The sequence below is a fragment of the Pezoporus wallicus genome, unplaced genomic scaffold, assembly GCF_028554395.1.
Source record: "Pezoporus wallicus isolate ANWC-B61680 ecotype Strahan unplaced genomic scaffold, APGP_CSIRO_Pwel_v1 contig_7832, whole genome shotgun sequence".
Classification (NCBI taxonomy): domain Eukaryota; kingdom Metazoa; phylum Chordata; class Aves; order Psittaciformes; family Psittacidae; genus Pezoporus; species Pezoporus wallicus.
In genome coordinates, this window is record NW_026637982.1 from 133,943 (window position 1) to 158,593 (window position 24,651).

General features: G+C 40.2%; 1 protein-coding gene across 2 annotated transcripts in view; it reads right to left on the reverse strand.

The window, feature by feature from the left end:
* Positions 1–11,126, reverse strand: part of ST8SIA4 (ST8 alpha-N-acetyl-neuraminide alpha-2,8-sialyltransferase 4) — a 51,392-nt gene extending 40,266 nt beyond the window's left edge. The window contains exons 1-2 of one of the 2 annotated variants that reach the window (XM_057408594.1): positions 10,864–11,126; positions 6,437–6,568 (exon numbers count right to left, since the gene is read on the reverse strand). In XM_057408594.1, coding sequence (XP_057264577.1) covers positions 6,437–6,568; positions 10,864–10,976 — 245 coding nt within the window. In that variant the 5' untranslated portion in view covers positions 10,977–11,126. Of the gene's footprint in view, positions 1–6,436; positions 6,569–10,642; positions 10,694–10,863 lie in introns of those variants that run through there. The other variant, XM_057408595.1, reaches the window with a different exon arrangement.
* Between the last annotated feature and the right edge of the window lie 13,525 nt (positions 11,127–24,651).

Consider the following 24,651-nt stretch of genomic DNA (forward strand, 5'->3'; position numbering starts at 1 on the left):
TCTTAGTATCTTCTCATCTGTTTTCTTACCTAAAGTCATCAGTAGCTCATTCAATTAAATGTATGCACAGGTATTACAGTATACATTAAGAGTCCTTGTATAGGAGATGCAAAATAATGCTGACATGAAAATATTTTAATTGATTAATTTGACTGTATCCAGATATCTTTTAATAATGAAAAAATATATAATTAAGAATGCAGACTTCATGCTATTGTTTTAAGTTCCTCTGTGGTACTGACTCATCTGTACCATGGGGATAGTAGTACTTCCCCTTTTCATTTAAGTGCTGAGACAAAAAAAAACCACCAAGGGATATGACAAAACCTGAAAGTACATACATGAGTGTCTCAGTCAGTCTTGATCCTGGCTAATAATAAGAACTTGTTTAAACCTCTGTTCTGTCCCACAAAGAGCATTGGAAATAGCATAACAAGGTTATTCTGATTAAATAGACCTGACAAAATAATTTAAAATAAGTGCTAACCCATACCAGCTGCATATAAAATTAAAAAGTAAGCGGCGTTAGAAGAAGAAAAAAAATGATTTTTAATAAACCCTGAAGCAGAGGTGTTCTGCAACCTTAAGCTAAAATGTGTAAAGAAGTTGTTTTCTTTGAATTGGTCTTCAAGCTTTGTTTTGATAAATAAAACTGTATTAAGGGTGTTGCCTGAACCCTCTGTGGGCAGGAGACGCAGATGTGGCTCCCCCAAGCAGATGTGTGCAACATCTTTATGTGACTCTCAAAAACACAGTGTCACTATCTGTGGTTGACCTAAGGTTCTGCTTTTGTAACCAGAAACAGATGTTCATAGTATTTAAATACCAACTACAACTCCCAGTTATCTGATAAAGTACATGTAACAGACAGTGTTGAAAATGCTCTGAAAGCTTTCCAAATGCTGTAAATACGTATTGCTCTGGGGTAACATGGTGACATTCTTCTGTTTATGCGCATCTTCCTGGTTTTATTTTGTACTATAGTCTTTGACCTACACAACTATTATATGTGGGTAAACTCTCCCTCACCTGCCTCACGTGTGTGGATTAAGGAAAGAAACTAAATCACTTAAACATTTAAAAAGTAAATGTATTATTTTTATACATTGTCAAGAACACTGAAATATGACCTTCAACACTTTCCCTGGGAAAATAATTCCTTTTGAACAAGATAATGCCACACATCCCTGCTGCTGGGGTATCTGGACTTGTCTGGACCCCAACCATGAGGGGACACCCCTGAAGTACATCCACCGTACCCAGGAAGCTGGGCTAGCTTGCAAGCAACCACATTATGGAAACAGAGGACTATGTGATTACCCAGTCTACACTCTGTCCCCACTGAGTATGTTCCTTTATCTATATACACAGGCCAGGTTGGAAGGGGCTTCGAGCAACCTGGTATAGCGGAAAGTGTCCCTGTCAATGGCAGGGAGCTGGAACTGGATGAGCTGTAAGGTCCCTTCCAACCCAAACCATTATATGATTCCATAATTCTATAATACATCAACCCCAGTCTATGTCTATCTAATATACTCCTAACAACCTCCTGTGGTGGGGACTCAGCAAACTCTGCATGAAGTCTATGTCAATGCTTCCCTAGCCCTACCAGCAGCACCATACTGCTCATGCTAGCTCTGGTCTTTCCCACAGCAAATGAAGACTGTTCTTGTGCCTTACACCTTGCCTTTGGAGGACAGACTATTCTACTGTTGGCAGTACTCTTCATTTACTTGATGCTAAGAAGCCATCCATTTTCATTCTTTTCTTTACTGGATAAGTCATGTGTTGTAGGTCTCTCCTGCTCTAGTTGCTCTCCTGCAGACTTCCTCTGACTGATTCACATAGGTCTTTAAGCAATTTGACTTTTTAACCCTAGCAAGCCTGGACACTGCTTTGTACTCCCAAACTGGAAACTCTCATCCTTTGAAATCACCAAGAACTACTACCTGGGTAAAGCATACCTTTAGCCAGCTGAATCAGTTTAATTAAAAAAAAAACAAAAGAACAAACTGTGGTAACACAAGGTCACAGCCTGCCCTTGAAGACGGCTGGCTTTAACCTGATGGACAGGGAGTTTTAAGAATATCCCTTCAAGGGAAGCAGCATTTAGAATCATAAAATAGTTTGGGTTCGAAGGGGACTTAAAAGGTAATCTAGTCCAACTGCCATTTTGGATTAGTTAAAAAAAAAATGCCTAACTTCAGCTAACTGTGGAAAAGTTCCTGGTATTCCTTAGCCCACGGAGGACTCCACAAACATAAGTTCCCGTTCCAGCCCTCTTCATGCCCTTTAGGGCACCCCATTCTCCCTTGATCAGAAAGGTCATTAACTGAAGCAACTAGTAGCACAAACCTTCAGTGGGGATGCAAAATGAAAAGAGGACTTTTAAAAAGAGCATGACTCAACTACTTCTTGCCATATGAAGGGCAGCTGTATGTCACTTTTTCATGAAATTAAGCAATTTAGAGTCAAAAGAAAGGCATCAAAAATGTTAATTACTCCAACTTGCAGTGAACATTGACCTTTCAGTTGAGGAAAGGGTCTAAAGAGGCAAAAAACCCTTAAGGTTTACTGTAACTAAGAAAGGCCCAGTCTTAAAGACAAAGAAGCCCTGAAGGAAACAATGCAAGTGGCCCCAAAGTGTTGTTTCAAAAGCTTCACAGCAATTGCACTGCTCCAACACCACTTCAGCATTTACTGCTTACACTTCAGGGAGTTATCATAGCTGGTTTATATTAACTTGAAAGACAAACAGTGATAATAATCTGAACTTTTCTGAGGAGGAAGTTGCACTTTTTTTCTGATGCTGTTAACATCTCAGGAGTTCTGACCCTTTTCTGAAAGGAAAATTCCACTCACCTGAGTTGTCTGTTACACTACAAAGCGATTAAACGCATCCTCAACACTTTTTTTTTCTTTTTTTTTTTTTTTGCCTTTCCCTGCGATTCAAAACCTTCATCTGCTTCTTCCAACATAAATGCCCACATTAAATCAAAAATAAGGCGAAGAAGAAAGTCACATACTGAAACGTCACAGATGTGCTGGCATCAGTCCTGTGTGAAAGACCTCCTCAGACATGTTTATAGTATCTCAGCCAAATGTCTCCTTTCTGACAGTACAGCCTTCCATACAACTGAAATGTCCTGATTTCCATAACTGGAAAACCTTCACATTGCCACAGAAAGTAGAAAGGACTTTAGACACAAAACCTTGCAGGTAGCAGATTCTCTCGCCTTTTCATGACTGAAATAATTCAGACAGAAAGGGAGCCAAACAAGAAGTCTTGTGCCTTCCCTTAGGCACAGGCATTACTAATTTTTCTTTAAAGTTGTTGTCAAGCAGAATGTTTAGAAAAATTACAAGACAAATCATGATTGGCAAGGCAGCAAATCTGTTACAGTCTCAAGTAATTAATAATACCTATCATTTCCACCTGAATCAAAGAAATTCTATCTCTTTCTTCTAAAGCCTGCTTAAAATCCTTATGAGCCTGCTGCCCTCTCAAAATCGTTGCTACATTCTGTAGGCTGACACTAATGGCTGCAAGGTCACAAAGAACATCTTGTGACCTATGAAAGCTGTTCATCCCCTCCAAGGGATCCTGATGAATCATAGAACAGTTAGGGTTGAAAAGGACCTTAAGATCATCTAGATCCAACCCCCCCTGCCATGAAGGAGCTTTTCCACTCATTGACTCCTACCTGAGCCTGACCTCGTCAAGAATTCATAGGACTTTTGAGGCTGATAGACTGGTCACTAACCTGAACAAAAATAAGATGGCCAGAAATGATGCCCATGGTCAACAAAGCAAATAGCAAAGCATAATATTCCAGCTGCCAGGCAAGGAGGTACAGACATAACAGTGACCAACAGTTCTTGCACAAAGCAAAACTATCAAATATCTTCTATGTTTTAAAATTGCTAATGTGGGTGTCAAACTGACATAAGACTCAAAACCAGCTGCCGTTTCTGCAATTTATAGTAAGTTTTATGAAATGCGTTTATGCTGTACACTAATGGTTTCACAAATTACTTCTCCACTGCTAAGAATCACTACATTTTTGTATATTATTCAACAGGCACTAGGGTTTTTTTGTTTCACTCTTACTGTTATTTGCTGTTGTCAACCTTACACCACCAGAACATCACTGTTCACATTTACAGTTGCAATAATAGAGTATGAATCATCTTCACAGTCTACACAGTGCATGTAATGTACTTTGGAGAGCTGAACAGTTAGTTTAACCATGAGAACACTCTAAGAGACTGCTAGACACAATGGAAGTTAGTTCTGATGGTACATCTCTAAGTGTAAAAGTATTTACAGCTAAGATGCTTCTTACTGCTGTGACAAGGAACAAAGGTGTACAGTAAACTGCCTGTAAAAGTGAAAGAATGCATATCGATTAGACAATATCAGAATGCAAAAAATTATCATAGGGGACTGCTTTCTCAGGGAAAAGTATGCCAAACTTTCCTTCCTCAATGCTGAGTACTGTAACTGAGTATACTATGCACACTAGCAAAAAGGATTTCTGGAAAGAATGGTATTCTCTGGTAGCAGTGATTCTTTTCATATAGTTCATGTAAAATTCTGGCCTCTGTCACATACTCTAAAATCTTTTACTGGTTCAGTGAAAACACCTGCTCTCTGCCCCAGTGTTCATGGTATAGCTATTTCATCTCAAAACAAGACTAGCAACGTGGACATCTAAATAACCTCAGAATTATGCTTTCTACTGTACAGAAGAATCATTACGCTGATAAAGTGAAAGCTTGACTGCTTAAACCAGTGTACAAGATATATGCTTTATTTCATTGTTCTACAGAGACAAAAAAAAAACAAAGCAGCCTTCACTGTAAAATTCTGAAAAAATACCACATAATCACATCATTTGTTTGAGAACATGTTAGTGATTCATAAAATGAGAAAACTTTCCCCAATCCAACAATAAGGGAAAAAAAGTAGCTTTGAAACTCATTATTTTAGCAGATTGAGATGATACACATGTTGTAACGGGCTTAGAAAAATCTAAAGCATTCTCTACTGGTTTGCCTCTTTGTCTGTATTTTGCTTTTGGATCAGGTGAAAAATGAACAAAACCCAAGCTTCATTTTCTCTCAATTATAATCAAAAAGTAATTGCAATATTTTTACTTGTTTGATGTTTGGCTTGAGTAGAATTATGAATTGTCATGAAATATGACAATTTTTCAACAAAACGACTGAAAAGGTTTATATGTCTCTACCTATAGTCACTCAATGGTTTCCAAATCAATTTACTTCACAAGTAAATTCACAGCATGCTATTTTCTTCTACTTGTCAGAACCATAACCTATGATCTGGAATTTCAGCGGTATTATTCTGAACTTACTCTGTATTTCTCCAACTTAAACTGGCAGTTGAGTGCATACAAATTTTGAATATTGTTACTGATACAGAAAATCTGCTTATCTTTCCTGGACTACCTTGGAGCAGAACTTAGCCTTTATGGAACAGGCTGCATCAGAAGGGACGGTCCTGGAAGAAACAACATTACTGAGCTGCATTTTAGGGCAACCACCAGGCCTTCACCAGTAGGAAACCCAGGTGTCTGGGGAGCAGCCATGTGCCTGATTTCTGCCAAAAATATATATTTTCTATTGTTTTTCACAGAATGTGATGTTCCTGGCTCTTCACACTGCCAACCCATGCTCCATAAATTTCTCTTACTGGCCATCTTCCCAAATAAGACAGGGAAAATATAATTACGCTTAAAAACACTAGAGGCTGCTGCTTCTCAGGCCCCAAGGTGAGTAGACCCACTGTAACTACTAAGACACACCAGAACTCATGTTAACTCTGCTACTGCTCCTTCCCACCTCAGCATTACCTTAAGGCTCTTTTCACCCCCTAAAAATTTAGAAAAAAATCTGCATAAGATATGGCCACTGTCAACATGAGAACTTGGGCCAGCCACAGATAGGGTTGGATTTGCAGCACCTGATATCCTAGCTCTTGACTCCTTAAGCTCCCTTCGTAGTTAAGGAAGAAAAATTGGTATGTTCAGGATACTTCCATCTGTTCTATTGCAGACCTTCAGGATGAAAGGAAATCACATCCTGAAAGGGCTAGTTTCTCACCTCTGACTTTAAGAGTCTTCTAGAGAATTCAAATGTGACATGCATCATATAGATACTGACTGCAAGGGTCTGATTGACATGGCCAGATAAAAACATTTTATTTATTCTTATGAAGGATGATTGACTTTGGAGTCTAATGAAGTTTATTTGCATTTAACACTGAACTCTGAACTCTGTATACAGTTATATAACATCTACCTGCAGCCATAAATCAAACAACTGTTTTCCAGAACTCAGGAATTACAGGCATTATGAAATGAAAAGAATTACAGATAATACGTAATGAACTGCTTTTATCTAGAACACTCACCTTATTTCCATGACCAAAGAAGAATTGATTCTCCAACCTTCTACAGCACGGTGGAAGATTGAGGAGCCACTCTTTCGAATTGTCTTATCAGAGCTATTGATCATTGATCTACTCAAACTCAATTCACCATCTCTGCAATGCAATATAGAAAAGACAGAATTACATCAAGGCTGAGTCTGGTTATAAGAAATTTATGTCACAAGCACCAGTGATACATACATTTATTCACAACAAAAAGAAAGAATTGCCTCTCTGTTTGCCAAAGCAAATAAACTATACCTGTGAGAAATGTATGGGACATCTGTAACTAATACTTGAATATGCAATTTAAGAGCTTATTTATATTTATAATGAAATAGGTGTAATAATAAAGTCCAAATTGTGACGTTTCACCCAAACTTTACTATGTTTGTGAGACATATTCTGAACTTCCATATTCCAGTACTAAACTAAGAATTAAGTGTTAACTTTCAATCCTTTGACCAGCAATACAGCATACAAACTACAAAATTTCCTCAAGGCTTCCTGAAACTTTCGTATGCATACATCTAAGCAACCCCAGCTGTCTTATCCTCTTCATCAGTCTTAACATAGTCATAAATTTTGGTAAGGTAAGCTTAAAAAAATACAGTAAGCTGTGGGTGATGATCACTGAATATGTGATAAGGTATCACAGTTTTAGCAGAGAAGCTAGAACAACACAAGCACAACTGAAGGTGTTAGGTCTAAAATCTGATTTTAGCTCCATAGGTTTCTATTGCCTTCCATATTGTTCCCATTTGGATGCCAGAGCAACATTCAGCCGAGGTCAGACATAGCTGTTAATCATTCTACCACACAGAACACTTTGTAACAGTCACGCAGAATAGTAACAGTAACATATAGAAATCTCTTTACCTGTTAAATATGCATGCTCCAAAATACTGCCAATAACAGTAACTTCACTTAGTTTGCATACAGAACTTTTGACCAGCCACTCAAACAGCAAAATGGAAAAGATGTGAGTCTGTAAGCTTTCTAGGGAATCACGGACCCTTGCTTCCATGTGACTGTAAATTCTTAAAACAATTGGATCCTTGCCCTTAGAAAGAGCTATTATTGTGTATACATATATATATATATATATGAAGTAATAATATTTGCTAAATTATACAGCAAACTAAATTCAAACTAACCTGAAATGGGACATTAATTAAGCTAAATTAACAAAACTGGCAACCTAGTCATTTTCAAAAATTGCTATGATTGCAAAAGCCCTGTAACTAATAAACTAATATTCTACACCCCATTAAAAACAAGCCAGCATTACTAGCAAAGCACTCCCTCCCTCACCCTCTTTACGCCAACACTCTGAAGATTGACATTGCACAGACTCGTGAGTAAGACTGCCACCTACCGAAAATCTTACAACTTCAGGTAACGTAGGTATAAGATCTGTATGTAAATTACATAAATCACTAACTTGAGGATATGGAAGGATGCTGCACAAGTCCCTGAATTCAAAAAAACAGAATGTAGGTAATGCTTTTTGCTATTTTAAAGTGTTTTTGTTTCCTTAAGAAAATTCAATAATGGTTGTAACTATATTTATTACTTATATTTGCCAGCATAGAGTTGACACATCTAAAAGATTACCAAAATACTTCCAGGCAAAGCACTCAGTCTAGAAGCACTACAGAGGTGTCTCCATTTTATGCTGGGTTAAACAATATCCAGTAAGTACTTGAACAGTAACACAGTTGACAAAACTTGACAACAAGTCAACAACACCTAAAGCACCTCAGCCTTTGAAATATGGTTGTCTTCCATATTCACAATTTAAATCTGCAGTGACCTACAGAATATGCAGTAAAACCACATTAAATTATGTGATCAGGAAGTAAAAGGAGTTCCTAGGCACTTTGTGTTAAAGTTCTACAATGAACACAAAGGTGTTCACTTACATGATCCTTTCCCTTTTATTGGGAAATTTTATTTAATTGTCACCTAAAGTAATATTAAATAAACTAACAGATAAAAAATTAAGTTTACTCAAGAAAATCCTTCACTGTGTAAACAACTGTGAAATAAATTCGGGCTACTTTGTATCTTCTAGGATCACTGCAAATCCTCTCTGATGTAAAGGAAAGGCTGCCAAAGTGTGACAGCAACTTGTGGCTGACAAGTACCAACCACTTGGAATTACATTGCCTCAGTGACCAATCAGACAAGTATTATAAGACTATATCTTCTCATAAAGACAGTTCATTAAATACAAATAACTGTTTTCAAGCATATTCCACATCAGCAGCAGATTACACGCATTCCACGCAGTAAGTATGTTTCACTACTTAACTTTTAAAGGGACATTACTATCTAGAAGGGCATGCTTTCACAATTGCTGTCCTAGCACACTTGCTACAAGAACACAGTGCATACTTTGAATTGCACATTGTCCATTTTTGAACGTCTGGGATTCACCTGGGATTAGTGTCACTAATAATAACCACCTCACACATTCACAGTTCTATGTTGCTAGTACTTCTGGAAGTAAAAAAAATCCCACAGAAAACTGACTTTGCTTGCTCATGTGGCCAGTCAAAAATAACCAAATGGCATGAGCCCTTCCCTCAGGAGAAAGGCAAGTGTGACATCTATAGTGGCAGCAGACACTGGTAATGCAATTGGGGGTCTTTTTCCTACTTCATTCAGTAACAGATGGGATGAGAAGCTGGGAAAAGAAGCTAGATTCCAGTATCTTTAGCCAAAGCACAAGACTGCACAAGAAGTCCCATACCAAAGTAGAGACATCACTAAATGACCTGGCAGAAGTACATTACAGCTATGTTTCAAGCTGTGTTGTTAAGGATATACATATTTATGACTAAATATACTTATTTTCTTTCTTTTAATATTAAATCATTAGTTCATTTTAGTACCTTTTAGATCATGAAAACAACATCGCAAACTGAAGAAGGCTTTCCTGTTTCTGCAAATATGTGGGTTCTACCTAGCGACTGATTTCTGAATCATTTTAGTAGCTACCTCTAGTCTGACAAGAAGGAGTACATATTAAAATATATGGGTACCTTTAATGCTGAATGTCCCTTACACTTATTTCCACACGTATTTTTGCACACCTACGACCCCAAAACTTACGTACATCTTGTAAGCGTGCTAATACCACAGCATCACGGCAGGAACTAGGCTTACAACCAGGCTTAGCAAGTGGGAGTTAGCAGCAAGTTTGAACATCTTTTAACACCAAGGGAAGTAACCATCGCATCATTAGCAATGCAGCCCGACAGGCGAGGCAGCCCCTGCTCCGGGGAGGTGCCGGGGCCACTGCCGCACAGCTGTCCCCAGCTGGGCCCTGCTGCCCACACCCTGCTCTGGCAAAGCTGGGGGAAAGAAATGCAATTTCTGCCTTTAATACTGGGAACCGCACGGCACGAAGTAGGTTGTAACTGTCCCACGTTTCTTCAGGCCCGTACACACACTTACAACCTCTTTATTCCTCTTCTCCAAATTAAGGCACGGGCTTACACCAAGGAAGAATCTCCCCCACAGTCAGTCTGCACAAGCAAACAAAGTGTGAGCCTCTTCCCCGTGTTTGCTGATTTCACCAAGCCACCGCGGAATTTATGCACCCCTTCTGCAAAAACGAAAGAAAATTACACCCCTCCAAGGGAAAACAGGCTCAGCTGTAAACACAGCATCTTCACACGGCAGCTGCAAGTTGGGAGAAAACTGGAGAATACAGGCAACCACGTACACAAACATAACCTGCAACACAACTGAGATGCAAACGAAAACACGGAAAGGGACTTTCCGCCTTTTATTTTCAACAGAAGACAGGTAGGAGGGTGAAAATACTTACCAGGGTCTCGGCGACAGACCAAGAGTTTCCAGCGGAGGGGCCTCGGGAACTAAGGAGGATGTCCCGCAAACATCCCCAAGGAGCACCTAAGTTAAGCACAGCTCCCAGGCAAACTTTAAGGACAGAGAGGCAGGAGCACCTGGAACTGCCAGCGGCCACGCACCTCGGCGCGCTGTCCCCTAAAGTCTCCCAAAGCAGGAAACGAGGCACAACGCGCTCCGGCAGCCGCCACCGCTGCTCTAGCAGGCCCGACCGTCGGAGAGCAGCCTCGGCCAAGCGAATTCCGCGGTTCTATAACCAGGGCTGGGTGGGAGCAGCACCGGGCATGCCCTGCCCGTCCCCCTCACCTCTAGCCACTGGTCTCCGACACCTCAACTCGCTCGTAACCCGTCCCGCACCGGTACCCTGTGCCGCACAACACCCTCTCCCCACATGCCTTCCCCCAGCGCGACCTGTGACCAGCCACAGCCGGGGGAACCTGAAGAGACCGCCGTGGGGCTACGGAGAGGACCTTAGACAGCGACACCGACCCTCGGGGAGCCCTCCCAGCTCGGCGCCCCACAATTACCCGGCGAGAGCTGCCTCCTGACGCTCCTCGGTCCTCGCTATTTCTTTTGTCTTATAAAAGATGAGGAGGAGACTTATCGTGCACACAGTCCACCTCTTCCTGACTGAACGCATGTCTTCTGCGAAACGCGGCGGTCCCCCTCCCCCTTTTCCTTTGTTTGTCAGGGGTGTGCGGAAAAACAACTCCACACGCGGCACGGATCGCCGAAAACACAGTAATATTTCTTTTCTTCTTCTTTTTTTTTTTTTTTTTTCGGGAACTGTTAAAGGAAATAAAAATAAACCCCAAGGCGGGCGCGGGAGCTTGGTGCTGCTCGCAGCTAAGTTTGTCTGTCTTTCACCCTGCTCTCCCCTGATCAAGCAGCCGGGCGCGCAGGCGGAGGCTCGCCGTCTTCGGCCGGGGGCACGGGTGTGTCGTGCCGTTGCCAAGACGCGCTCCTCCCTCTCCCGCCGCCGCTGCCCTTGCCGCCGCCGCCGCCGCTGCTGCTGCTACCGCTGACGCCCCGGCTCCGCTGCGGCCCCCTCGCGACCGCGGCGGTGGCCCGGGGGCGACGCTAGCACCGCCCTTCCCACGAAGGGGCTGTGGCGGCTGGAGCGCGACCAATGGGCGCCGCGCGGGGCGGGCATCCGGCGCTGGGCACAGGCAGCGGCCACGGGCGGTGCCGGGTCGGAGCTGAGAGAGACCCGAGACTAGAGCTCACCTCCTGTTGCGTCCCCGCTGTGTTTGGGGAGCGGCCGCCTGGGGCACCTTGTACCGCGTCGTCTGCTGAGCATCGGAAACTTTGATCAGGGACCGGCTCTGCCGGTACCACTAAAGGAGCATCACACTTCCTTTCCTGAGGTGGTTTATGGTGTTGTTAATTTTATATTTAGTTACTTATTTACTCAGCCCGGATGGAGCTTGAATGTTGGGCGACGTTTTCCCATTCCCGACACCCAGAGGGAGAATGCGGGGCCAGGGGGAGAGAAAAGGAGGAAGCGGCCGCCTCTGGACACACGCCCCGGGAGGTTAACCCCAACCCCGGTCAAACCCGCCGCCCAGCCCTCGCTCGCGTTCCGTTTACACGGTGTCAATATGACCATTGCTTTCCCACTTGTAGCACGGTTTCCCTGAAAAGCAGCAAGAAAACCCCAAGACAAACCAACCCATTCATCCCACCCACACCCCCCCCCCCCCGCCAAAAAAAAAAAAAAAAAAAACGAAGCCCCAAAACAAATCCCCTTTTAAATGTATAATGCAACATAAAAAAGAAATGATGAGTTATATGCACTTTTCTTTGCCCTCCTTGAAGTGTCTGGGATGTCCTGAACTACCTTCATTTGATGTGACGAGCATCTGCCCCCAGCCCTTAAGTTTGCTTTTATAGAGCAAGCTTCAACACCAACATCACTCTCCCACAGGGATCCAGGAAGGGTTTGTGACAAATCTGATGTGACTCCTTGTCCTGGGTTCAGCAGTAGCAGTCATGTTTCTCCTCCTTGGTAGCTGGTGCAGTGCTGTGTTTTGACTTTCGGCCTGGGAACAGAACTGATAGCGATGTTTTGGTTTGGCCAAGGACTTTGTGAGCCTCATGCTCTGCCAGGGAGGAGGGGAAGCCGGGAGGAAGCAGAGACAGGACACCTGACCCAAACTGACCAAAGAGGTATTCCATACCACAGCACGTCATGCCCAGGATGTAACTGGGAGTTAGCCGGAAGGGCTGGGATACTGCAGGGTTGGAGGAGGTATCGGTTGGTGCTTGGTCGGGCTGAGGGGGGCAAGTTATGTCGGCTGGTGCTGAGGTGTTGTATTCTCTTCCCTTGTTATTTCCTTTATCATTGTTATTATTGGTGGTAGCAATAGTGATTTGTGTTATACCTTAGTTACTAAACTGTTCTTATCTCAACCCGTGGGAGTTGCATTCTTTTCGATTCTCCTCTCCATCCCTCTGAGAGCAGGGGGAGGGCAAGAAAGGGGGGGAAGTGAGCGAACGAATTACCTGACTGGGTTTAAACCACAACACTCCTCTCCTAGTTTAAGAGCAGGAGCTCTTCTATGCCAAGGAGACAGAATCTTCCCGGGGTCTGTTTAGTCTGATAAGGTATCTGCGACACTGTTTGGTTAACAGACATTTCACAGCAAGATGCAAGCAGATTTGGAGATAAACATGTTTTTTTTTTCCTCAGAGAATATTCCCTCACAGGCATTAAAAGTGAAGAAAGGTTAGAGAAATCCTTGAGGAAGTCAGGGCTGCTAATAGTTGTTATGTTCTAAAAATCAATTGTTTTTTTTTTTTTTTTAATAGGAGAGGTTTAATTCAGCTTTGGTGGCATGGAATGGAAACTTCGCAATTTTCCACGCAAGCCGGAGCAAGCTGTTTTCTGTGCTCTTCTCTGCTGTGACTTTGATAACCTAGTCTCAGGAAGTGAACTCTAAATAGCATCAGCAGCAAAAGGAGAAAAACCCATTCTATCTGTGAGCATGAACTTTAAATTTCACTTGGTATAATTCATACCAGATAGTCTCTTCTGGAAAATAAAAAAGTGTATTTAATGTAAAACCCTATTTAATACCATTGTAAAAACTGCATCACTTGTTCAGCTTAAAAGCCAGTATTCCATCTGTCTTGTTAGCCCTGATGAACATCTGTAGTGTTCTTTTTTATACATTATTTTTGTATATTAGATTGCTTTTATAATTAGACAGGCTCATCAGCAACAGATAATTGAAAATGTATACAGCACATCCTAAATTCACCCATCTTCAGTGGTGGTTTTACTCCATTCCACCCACAGGTACCAATGGCAGCTTACAATATTTGTTAGCCACAGCAGCTCTCATGCCAGGCCATGTGCACATTCGGAAAGTAGTGTGTCTTCAGCTTCTTCTTCCCTGTCTTCTTCTGCATTCCCCTTGAAGTTTAAAGCCCATCTCCCCTCCTACTTTATATGGACTAATCCTCACTCCACACAAGGAATCCCTGCTTGCATCCAAGAGACTTGAGGACTGATGGTGATAGGTGTCATGAGGTGCCTTGTCCAGCAGTGCCCTTTTTAGTTTGTGCTCAGTGCACTTGCAACCAGTCTGACTGAAAAGTAATCTTCACCATCTGCAAAGACCAAAAAAGTTGACTCCACATGACTCTATGTACAGGTAGCCACTGCAGTCTCATCCAGGCAAATAGATGCTTTCAGGGCTTTTTTATGCCTGTGTGTTTGAAGTACCACCAGCAGTACCAGCATCTGCTTTATGATGCTCCCAGCACCCTGGCTAATATTGTAACTACAAGCTCTAAATAGTTAAAACTCCAAAACTTTTATTCAGTTATTAAAATGTAAAACTGTCAGTTTACACTTGAGTAAAATACAAAGAAAAACACTTCTCCAAAATCACACATTAACAATCTGTGGCCATTTTCCTGAAAAATGAGGCCATTGCCATGCCTTTCATTCTACTAGCATAAAAACATATTGCTGGGTCCGAAGAGTACTATGGGATCCTGAGAGGTAACCCAGCATATCCCCTGTCACATGTCAGGATTTGGGATATCACTTAAGTACCTGACTCAGTGGTTTAAGATCAGATGGTAACTCAGCACCATGCAGCTGCTCGCTCAGCCCCCTCTTTCCCCTTCCCTGGGCAGGGTGGGGAGGAGAATTGAAAGAATGTTAAAACCCATGGGTTGAGATAAGAACGGTTTAATAACTAAAATAAAGTAAAATATAGTGATAATACAAAGAATACCAACAATAATTATAATAATAACAATAGGGAATGGCAATTAAAAAAAAATATTTCAGAAAACACAAGTGATGCACAATACAATTGCTCACTGCTGATCGATACCTAGCCTGACCCAAGAAGTGATTGGTCCCTTCCAGGTAACTCCCCCCAGTTTACATACTGGGCATGTTCTGTGGTATGAATACCCCTTTGGCTAGTTAGGTCAGGTGTCCTGTCTCTGATCCCTCCTCACTGGCAGACCATCAGAGAATGAAAAGTCCTTGATCAGCAAGGACTTAGCAACTTAGCAACAACTGAAAACATTGGTGTGTTATCAGTGTTGTTCTCAGATTAAAGCCAAAACACAGCACTGCACCAGCTACTAGGAAGAAAAATAACTCTCCCAGCTAAGCCAGGAAAGTATCCACTCCTTATTCCATACCATTATACATCATTCTAAGGTCCCACAGTTCCCAATATACTATCACTTTTTCTGTGTCTATAGATATAGATAGATACAGATATAGATATAGATATATAGATATATAAATACATACAGACAGATATCATTGCTGAGTTCATGGGTCATCCGTATAAAAGTTTGTTGAGTTATTCAGTCCATTACATTGGGCTTCATATGTCTTTCAAGGCAGAAGAGATGGTGTTTGATGCTGAATTGTTGCCTGTTGACGCCAGTTCTGATTTTATCACCGCTGCAGTTGTCCAGTTTCATCAAAGTTCATGCTTTGTTAGTATGATAATCAAAAGAAAGTTGGGTTCAGTCAGTGGTGATCTGAGCTCCCTGCTTCTGGGGACAGTACTGGGAGATTCCTGCTGCCGCTGCTACCTAACCTGTTCTTCAAGAGTTCTGCTGTTAGCAACTCCACCACCTGTTGTCTTGATTGATTTGATCCTGCAGTGATTCACTGTCTTCGTCTTCTGTGCATCCTATTATTCTAAGCTCCATGGTTGTCTATGTAGCAGGTTCCAAGAGTCAAAAGATTCACCTAAAAGTTGATCCACGGTAAATTCCAAACTTGTTTAGTGCTCTTCCAAATCAGTCCTGGTCCTCCCTGTTTCAAAAATAGCCTTACAGCTGTGATTGCAGCAAGGAAGACTCATCTCATGGCATTTCTGACAAGGTTTCCCTCCTAGTCTTATTCTCTAGCTCTCTAATGTACACATGTAATATATAGGTACAGAGCATGTGTATAACATAATTGAGCCAGGTGGTACATTTCCTTTGCAATGACAAAGTTTATTAAAACACAAAATGAGATTACTCTATAGAGAATTTAAACATTCATATCTAGTACTTCACCAATTCCTTTAATTACCTTTCTTTAATTTATCATCAACAGCACTTCATAACTCTAACAAGCTACCTAAATTATGCCTTGAAATTATTTCCTCCTTCTCATACAATCTAATGATATTTAAATAATGAGTAGAGTTTATATCAAATAGTTGATTTATTTTACATGAATTTAAGGGATGGTTTAGCTCTGTGACCCAGAAACATGTTCAGTAAATCATATTTCATGGCAGCTGGTGATGACAGCAAAATTTCTTTCATGAAGACTACTGAAGGAGCAAAAATGTGAATAATACAACTAACCATGCATTTAAGCATTTCAAATTTCAGAGTGCTAATTAGGTCCTACGGCAAAGAGTTCTTGAAAGAAAGCATTTTATGCTGAAGAAAGTAGCTTGAAACATTTACATTTTTTAAAATACATCACTCCGTTTTGCATTAAGAGTATTTTATGTTGTGTGTGGGTGCCTAGAAATATCTTCTGACTTAATTCAGCCCTTGCTATCACTGAAGATAGAGAAACACTTAAAGAGAGGAGAAGCTGTAGCGTTTCCATCACTGGATGTCTTTAGGATCAAGTTACACAAATCTCTATATTCTTAACCCATGGGGGCAGGATGAATGAAGTAACTTTTTTCAGGTCTTTTCTAACTAAATGTTTAATGTATAAATTTAATGTAAATCTGCTCAAATTACAAGAAGTAGAGTGTTCTGATTTCCATATAGTAGCTTTTAACAGAATATTGTGAAGAGGTCATGTTTTTGTACTTGCTTCTGTTTCAAAAATAGTCATGGCTGATGCTTCATGCTTTCATGTGCTTAACACTTAACTATGATTTAGTCCTATGCAATGTGTTTAATAGTATTAACTATTCAAATTTTGTTGTAAAAAAGAAACATCAGTTAAAACAGTGAATGACTCTTTGAGAAATTTTTAAGTACTAATTAGTTTTCGTTAATATCCTTAATTGATATTTTCATTGATGGCTCAAGCAGACACCAGACATTCCCATTGTTTGCTTAATGCTAACATGCACAGAACACTAGTACTTCTCAGAAGTACTCTTACAGCCAAAATCTGAATATCTTCTATGCTTCTATTTATCATCACATATACATCACTTTTGTTAAATATCCTCTTGTCTGAAATGTAATCTAATTGCTATTGTAGTAGAGGCATAGTCCTGTATTGCATTTTTAGCATTACTGACATTGCAAATAGCAGCATTTCAAATATATCAGCTTCATAAAGCAGCAGCTTTTCCTTAGACAGCTGAATTAAATATGATGCAGTGAACTGCATTTTTGTGTAATTATTCCACTGCATAGGACTCAAGGTTAGGTTGGCAGCGCTTAAATTTCTCTTGATGTTCAAAGACACAAAAAGCAGGTCAGAATACGTATTCAGATTCACCTTCCCTGTCATGCTTGTGACTAACATGCACTGATGACTCAGTGTTTGCAATCGCCTTGCAGAAAAACCAAAGGATCAATAATGTGGAGACTGTTCCAGTAAGCTTACCTGAATCTCTTAGCCACTTCTTTGTGTGTGTGATAGGAAGAGAATATCCTTTTCTCTAGAATAAATGCTACAGCAATTCCTTAGAAAGCATTGGAACTAAATCCCAATGAAGTCATATTCTCTGTTTTACATTCTTCTGTGCACTAATGTATTTACACAGTGCAGAGGTCCCCAGATGAAATTGCAGTGTAACAGCCAGGAAGGATGTTTAATTCATGGGCACTCACTGTTGTGTTTATTACATTGCAAACTTCTCTGATTGAGGCACATTTTTATATAATGGTAAAATATAAATTATATTAACATTTCAAGGAGAATGATCATGCAGATAGAGGCCAAACTAAAAGAAGACATTGTCAGTTGTCATGATCTCCTTACTTTTGTGACATAGGATATTGCAAATGTCCTATAGATTTTCATTGAAGGCATGCAAATTTTCTGCTAATTCAAAATGGTTATCAGCTAGTATGCATTTCAGGAAGGCTAAAACCTTACTGCTCTAAATCCAAATGGCTATAACATTCATTTCATATGTGTGAAATTTGATAATGATGAGCTGTGTTACTTTTCCATATTTTTCCAGTAAGGCTCAAGGCAGTCTGCCCTTAGGGAAAATAATCATTCTGTATTTCTTATAGTTGGGATGAAGAGAAAAAATTATGAAACAGAAATAAGGATTAAATAACACTGGGAAATTCACAGAAGAAAAAAAGAGAAGAAGAAGTAGACATATAAGAAGGATGGGGATGAAGGGGTTATGAGCTTGGGAACTGACAGAGAGGGAAAAAGCTGTATCTGGTCCGATAAAATAAATGGGAGAAAATGTTGAGAGTCCACAAAAGGTACCAGTTGAATGGAGGAGGATGACTTAGGCCTACTAAAGAAGCTGAGGTAAGAAATACATACAGTGTGTCCAACTTTTTTCTTGATTTGTTCTTCCTGAAAGACCAAAACAGTTGTCTCCTTCGTAAGCATGTTTAAGAGCATGCCTGAGCCTGTGTTCCCTTCACTCTTCAGATACAATTCTGTTTTGGAGTCTGAAAAATTTATCTTTATGGGACATAAAGCACAGTTAGCTGGGGGACTACTATTTATGTAAAAGTTTCTTTTTGGTCAAATGGAAGGAATTAAAAAAAATTTCTGACCGTATTTCCATCCTTGTAGTTTAATAATTTGTTAATATAATAATTTAACTTTAAATAATTAAAAAATAATTAGATAAATGATTACAGCTTCAGAAATCACTCCTCTTTCTGATTACATCATATTGCAGAAGGGAAGGTGAAGAAAGATCACGACAATATGTTAGCATTGGGTTAGTCCTGAGTTTTTGTGTTTGCTCCTCCCTTCAGTGAAACATTGGTCCAAAGCGGCTCTTCTTAGGGGTTAGAGTGAGAGGTCATGGTTGAGGCTAGTGTTTAGGGTTCAAGTTTGGGTTAGAGTCATTAGGATTATGGTTATGGTCATTTTAGGGTTATGGGTAGGGTGCTAGGATTAGGTGTTAGGGGTTACAGGTTATGGTTAGGGTTAGTTTTAACTTAGCTGCATAGAGTCTGTGCTGGTTTTAGGTGACCTCAGGTCAGTGATCCCAGAATTCCTTACTATATGGGACAACAGGAAGATAAATGTCTGCTCTGTATTGGTCCTATGGTGTTTCCAGTAGGCCATCGAAAATAGGATGTGAGATCAGAGTCAGGCCGATCATCTCTGTTCTTGCATGCTTCATTCAAACACTGCACAAAAAGTTCAGGTTGGTTTAGAAAAAGCTCAGTTGTTCTGTTCTTCTATGCTTTAGACAAGCTTTTTGAGTTCAAAGACCTGGAATCACCGAAAGATGAATTTTCGTTTCCACACAGCCCAGAGTCATGCAGATAACTCTGCACCAACATACTGATTCAGAAGCAATGTTCATTGGGTCTGCCTGGAATTTTAAGTCATGCTTTTTACTAAGAGGCAGTACTCATGACAAGGATCAGTGTGATTAATTGTAGTTAATACGTCAGCACACCTGCTACCAGACTATTCTTCAGTTGCTACTTCAGAAATAAAGTTTAAGGAAGTTTCTGAAAGACATAATAGTACTTGCTTTACACATCTATTAGTGCGTAAAAAAAGTAGATTGCATTGATTGCAAGTAGATTGCAAGTAGATTGCATGTTGATTTTTTTGTTCAAGTGAGTAGTCATGGTTATAAAAGCAAGGCAGATAAAACGTTAAATTTCTTTTTCATTTATTTGAAAGGCTATGCTTTAGTTACATTATTTGTAACACTTCACAACTCATCACTGCATGTAAAGTCATATGGTTCCTAATCACATTGTAGTGAAAATATAATATGAGAGATTATGGTGTGAATTTTCCATGTGTGAGAACTGGAAATAGATTTTCTGAGAAGCCATATGATAGATTTGTGAGGTTCTACCATATTTTAGTAACTATGAACGGCCTCCCGGTGAGAACCATGATTTTACTAATAGTTCCCGGCAGGATACCTGCCTAGTCTATATAGATTTGGAGGAGGGGAAAGAAGCTATTTGTCTGAATTCAAACTGTATCAGGAGCCATTCACCTTTGGAAACTATTTCCTTTTTTTTGTTATTGCTAATTTTAATTTTTTCTTAATTTAATGGTAGTTAAACTATATAGATAGATACTACTAAATTGCCTGATTTCCATTGCTTTGTGTTAGATAAAGTCACACAAAAGAGCTTCCCATATGCCTTTAGCGGTATTTTCTTACTTATCTCTTTGAGGCATTTGCTGAGATCAAGACTACAGGTTGTTGTGATTTTTTTCCCCCTTTTTTCTTTCCTAATTGGAAAATTGTAATTCAGCAACACTTTTATGGCATCTTGTGATTTACCCCCAGCTGGCAACTAAGTACCACACAGCCACTGGTGGAATGGGGTGAGAATCAGAAGGGTAAAAGAGAAAACTCGTGGGTTGAGATAAATACAGTTTAACAGGTACAGCAAAAGCCGGGCACAAAACCGAAGAAAAAAAAGGAATCCATTCACCACTTCCCGTGGTCAGCCAGGTGTTCAGCCATCTCCAGGACAACAGGGCTCCATCACAGGTAATGGTTACTTGGGAAGACAAAAGCCATCACTCTGAACATTCCTCTTCCTTCTTCTCCCAGCTTTATATGCCCCATATGACATATGGTGTCATGCTTCCCCTCCATGACACCATATGGTGAGGTGTACTCATATATTGGGGTCAGCTGTTCCAGCTGTGTCCCCTGCCAACTCCTTTGTAGCCCCAGCCTGCTCACTTGTGATGTGGTGTGAGGGGCAGGAAAGGCCTTTGCTCTGTGTAAGCACTGTTCAGCAGTAAGGAAAACATCCTTATACTATCAACTCTGTTTTCATCACACATCCAAAACATAGTCTCAAACATCCAAAACATACTAGCTGCTATGAAGAAAATTAACTCGATCCCAGTCAAAACCCAGACATGCCTTTATAAGTTTCAATAAAATAGGTTTTCTCCATGTCCAAACCTGGATTCCTGATCAGTGGAAAAGATCAGATCTACCAGTTTGGTAATGTAAACTGTTCTGCATCCACCTGTCATACAAAGGGTTTAGACTCCAGTCGCTGTTAGAGAAGTTTTTTGGCTGTTCTTAGCAGCGATTTACAGACCTTATATGAGCAGACGAACAAGCAAGACCTTTTTGTTGTCAGCTAAGCTACCTCAACATAAACTCCCATTTTCTGCAGAAAAAAACACGCATGCAAACTGTTACTGTGTAACAAACAGTAGATGCTGTAACTTCACAGTGTATCCTCTGCTGTGGTGTTGTGAAACCTCCGTTGCTATGACAGCTTTCAATGAAAGATTTACAGTATGAGTGACAGCAAGAGGCTTATACCATTGCCTACTGCTTAAGATGGGACAGAACGCTCATCTGCCACATTCCAAATCATATCTTTAAGCAGTGGCCTCTTCAGGCAAGTCATTCTTTAAATGTATATCACCCAAGCTAGTAGGCAGGCACGTGATGCAGATCTATGGTCGAGTTTCTGATTCTGCTGAAGTAAATGTATGTTACAATTTCTATTGACTTCATCAGGGTTAGGATATCACTTCATCCCTCCTACCTTCCAGTCTTTTATTCAAAATAGGAAGCCACTAAATGTAACAAGAACGTAACAGGAAAGATATTCCCTAATTTTACTTTGTGTGTTTTATTAAACATTATCTCTTAGACTAGAAACTTGAAGTTATAAAAAGCAAAAATGTATGCCATAGAAACTTCATTAATGATCTAATCCTGTTACTTGTAGTCTGCTCAAAGACCATAGAGAGAAAAATAGATTTTCTTCATATTTTGGTGACTGAGAAAAAGCATTTGAAATCTTATCCCATCACAGTAGCCTTTTAGATGCCTTTCAATGTTGAGAGTTTTTCATCTGAAGATGTATAAACGCTGTATGAACTTCAGACTTTTGACTTTTAAAAGTCTGATTTGCATTAAATAAAAGGGAGAGAACTTTCTGTTTTTGCTTAGAATACTTTATGGTTTAGTGTTCTTTAAAGGAAATTATGTCACAAAATCAAAAATAGATATTTTTTATGGAAATGAATAGCTCAGTGACTATTTTTATAGTTCAGAGAAATGCTGTGGGAAGTATATTTGATTTACTAAGCTTATTACAGACTGTGAACTTTAACATTAAAGCTAAAGGATATTCAGAGGTTTTGAAATCATTGGTTCAGACCTGACTGAAATAAAATAATGCGTGAAGGAAAGGAATATATATGTAAACATACACGTTGCCTGTAAGTTGCAAGGCATAAGTATTCTCCAATTATGCCAGAAAGGCCAAATGTGAGTCTGAAGTGCTTGAAGAGGAAATCATCACCTACCTGCGCAGAATTTTGAGAAGTTATTTTCACTTGTCTATTTTGGCTGACTGGAGAGTGGGAAAATCTGCCTTGGTCCTAAGATAAATAAAATTTCAAGATTAATACAGATTTGTGCCCAGAAACAGGTCATTTGAAATGATTTTGCTAAGCTGCAGCAAAGCCCTGTAGTTTAGTTGTGTACTCTCAGTGGAGAATTTCCACAGTGCAAAGCACATATTTGCCATGTCTAGGACTGTGCTTCCTTTCCACATCCTTGCCTTGAAATAAAAAATGCCAAGCAAAGGGAATAAGAGACAGAAGGGAGCTGCAGTGTACTATGTCATTCCTCCCCTGGCAGTGACTGGAAATTGCTTTGGAGCCAGGTCCTACCAGCCCAAGCTCTGGTACAGAGCACAGACATACTCCGTATTGTCAGGATGAGGAAGGGCTTAGGAAACCCTTTTGTGAATAACAGCGTAAGATTTATGATGAGTTCCAGGTGGCACTTGATTCCCAAATGTCAACGTGTTGCATAGTTTATAGAATAATATGGGAGTACCTCTGAGTGTATTGGCAGTCAGCTTTCGTAAGCACTTAGGGTGCATTAGCCTGCTTTGACCATGCCATTGTCAATGAGCTTGTCCTGGGTTCAGCTACAGTTCTTTTTCTCATTCTTGGTAGCTGGTGCAGTGCTGTGCTTCAGCTTTGTCTGAGAACAATGCTGATAATACACCGATGTTTTAGTTGTTGCTCATTAGCACTTATCCTGATCAAGCTCTTTTCATTCTCATGCTTTGGCAGTGAGGAGGGGCACAAGAAGCCAGGAGGAAGCAGAAACAGGACACATGACTCGAAATAACCAAAAGGGGTATTCCATACCACAACACATTATACCCAGTATATAAATTAGAGGAAGTCACCCGGAAGGCCCAGATTGCTGCTTGGGTCAGGCTGGGTATCGGTGGGTGGTGAGTAATTGTATTGTGCAGCACTCGTGTTTATTGTTTTTTTCCTCTTCCTTTTTAAGTTTTATATTCTCTACCCTTGTTATTTCCCTTATCAGTATTATTATTGGTGGTAGTAGTAGTGATTTATGTTATACCTTAGTTACTGGACTGTTCTTATCTCAACCCGTGGGAATTACATTCTTTCAATTCTCCCCATCCCACCGGGAGCAAGGGGAAAGAAGGAGAGGGGTGAGTGGCTGGCTGTGTGGTTCTGAGTTACAGGCTGGGTTTAAATGAGGACAGGGCTTTAGCAGACCTTTCTCAGAATCTTTATCTGGACAACTTAATGTGTCTCACATTAGAACTCCTCTGAGCATTTCTGTCAGCATCTCAGATTATCAAGATTTGAGTTGTAAATCTTGCAAAGCAGCATTCTTTAAACAATGATTTTAGAATTCAGGCTTATGATTTTCAAGAAAAAAGTTCTTATTTTGCAGGGATCTTTGTACTCTTGTAGTTTGGGGAAGTAAGCAAGCTGGTGATTAATGAACTTAAGCTTGTTGCAAAAAATTGTGGTTCTTTGCTAGGTTAACTTTTATCCTGGCTATGCTGTTCTGTTGTATTCCCTTGTGAAATTCTTTTTATAGGGCAACCCAAAAAACAATTTGAGAAAATGGACTCTCTCCAGATGAAACTTTGTTGTGTATTTACAGACCTTTTTTTTTACTGACAGATCCTATACCAAACAAATGCTCCTTTTTTTTTTTTTTGTCCATAATAGATACATCTTTTCTGGCAGGCTACCAATTCTTTGGGTTTGTGTACAGAATAGTTTTTTCTTTGCCCAGACTCCCCAGATCTAGTCAGTTGCCCACTGCATTGCGTATTTATTTTGCTTTGTCCACTGAACAGCACAGGAAGTTTTTTTAATCTCTTAGATTGCTTGTCATTTGCTCAGTTTCATCTTTAGATTTTGCATTACAGATGGCTTCCTAAATCCTGGGAAATGTCTTCAAACTCCTGCAAAATGAATTTGATCCTTTATCATTCAAATGAAAGTAGCATTTTCATAAGGTGAACCATGCTGAATAATACTGCTTAACAGTAGAATAATATATTTAAAGATAGCTTAGTTATATTGCACCAGAGAGTACTAGTTTTCAGTGTGGTCTTTACTCACATTGTGCGCACTCTGTAGCTGCTGAACAGCCCATGCAAACTCTGCTGCATTTCTTGCACCTTTTTTCCCATGTACCCAGTACTGTCCTGGCTTGCAGTCTGTCACAGCCTCTGTATCTTCATCTCCTTGATTCTGATAATTACAGTTCTATATATGTATTCTATTGTTTAAGCCAATTCGAACTTGAAATCATTGTGTCAAAGCACATTCTTATGTCCAAGTTTCTTCTTGGTACAGTAAGTTTTAGTGTGTTTCATGTCTTTTTTAATGG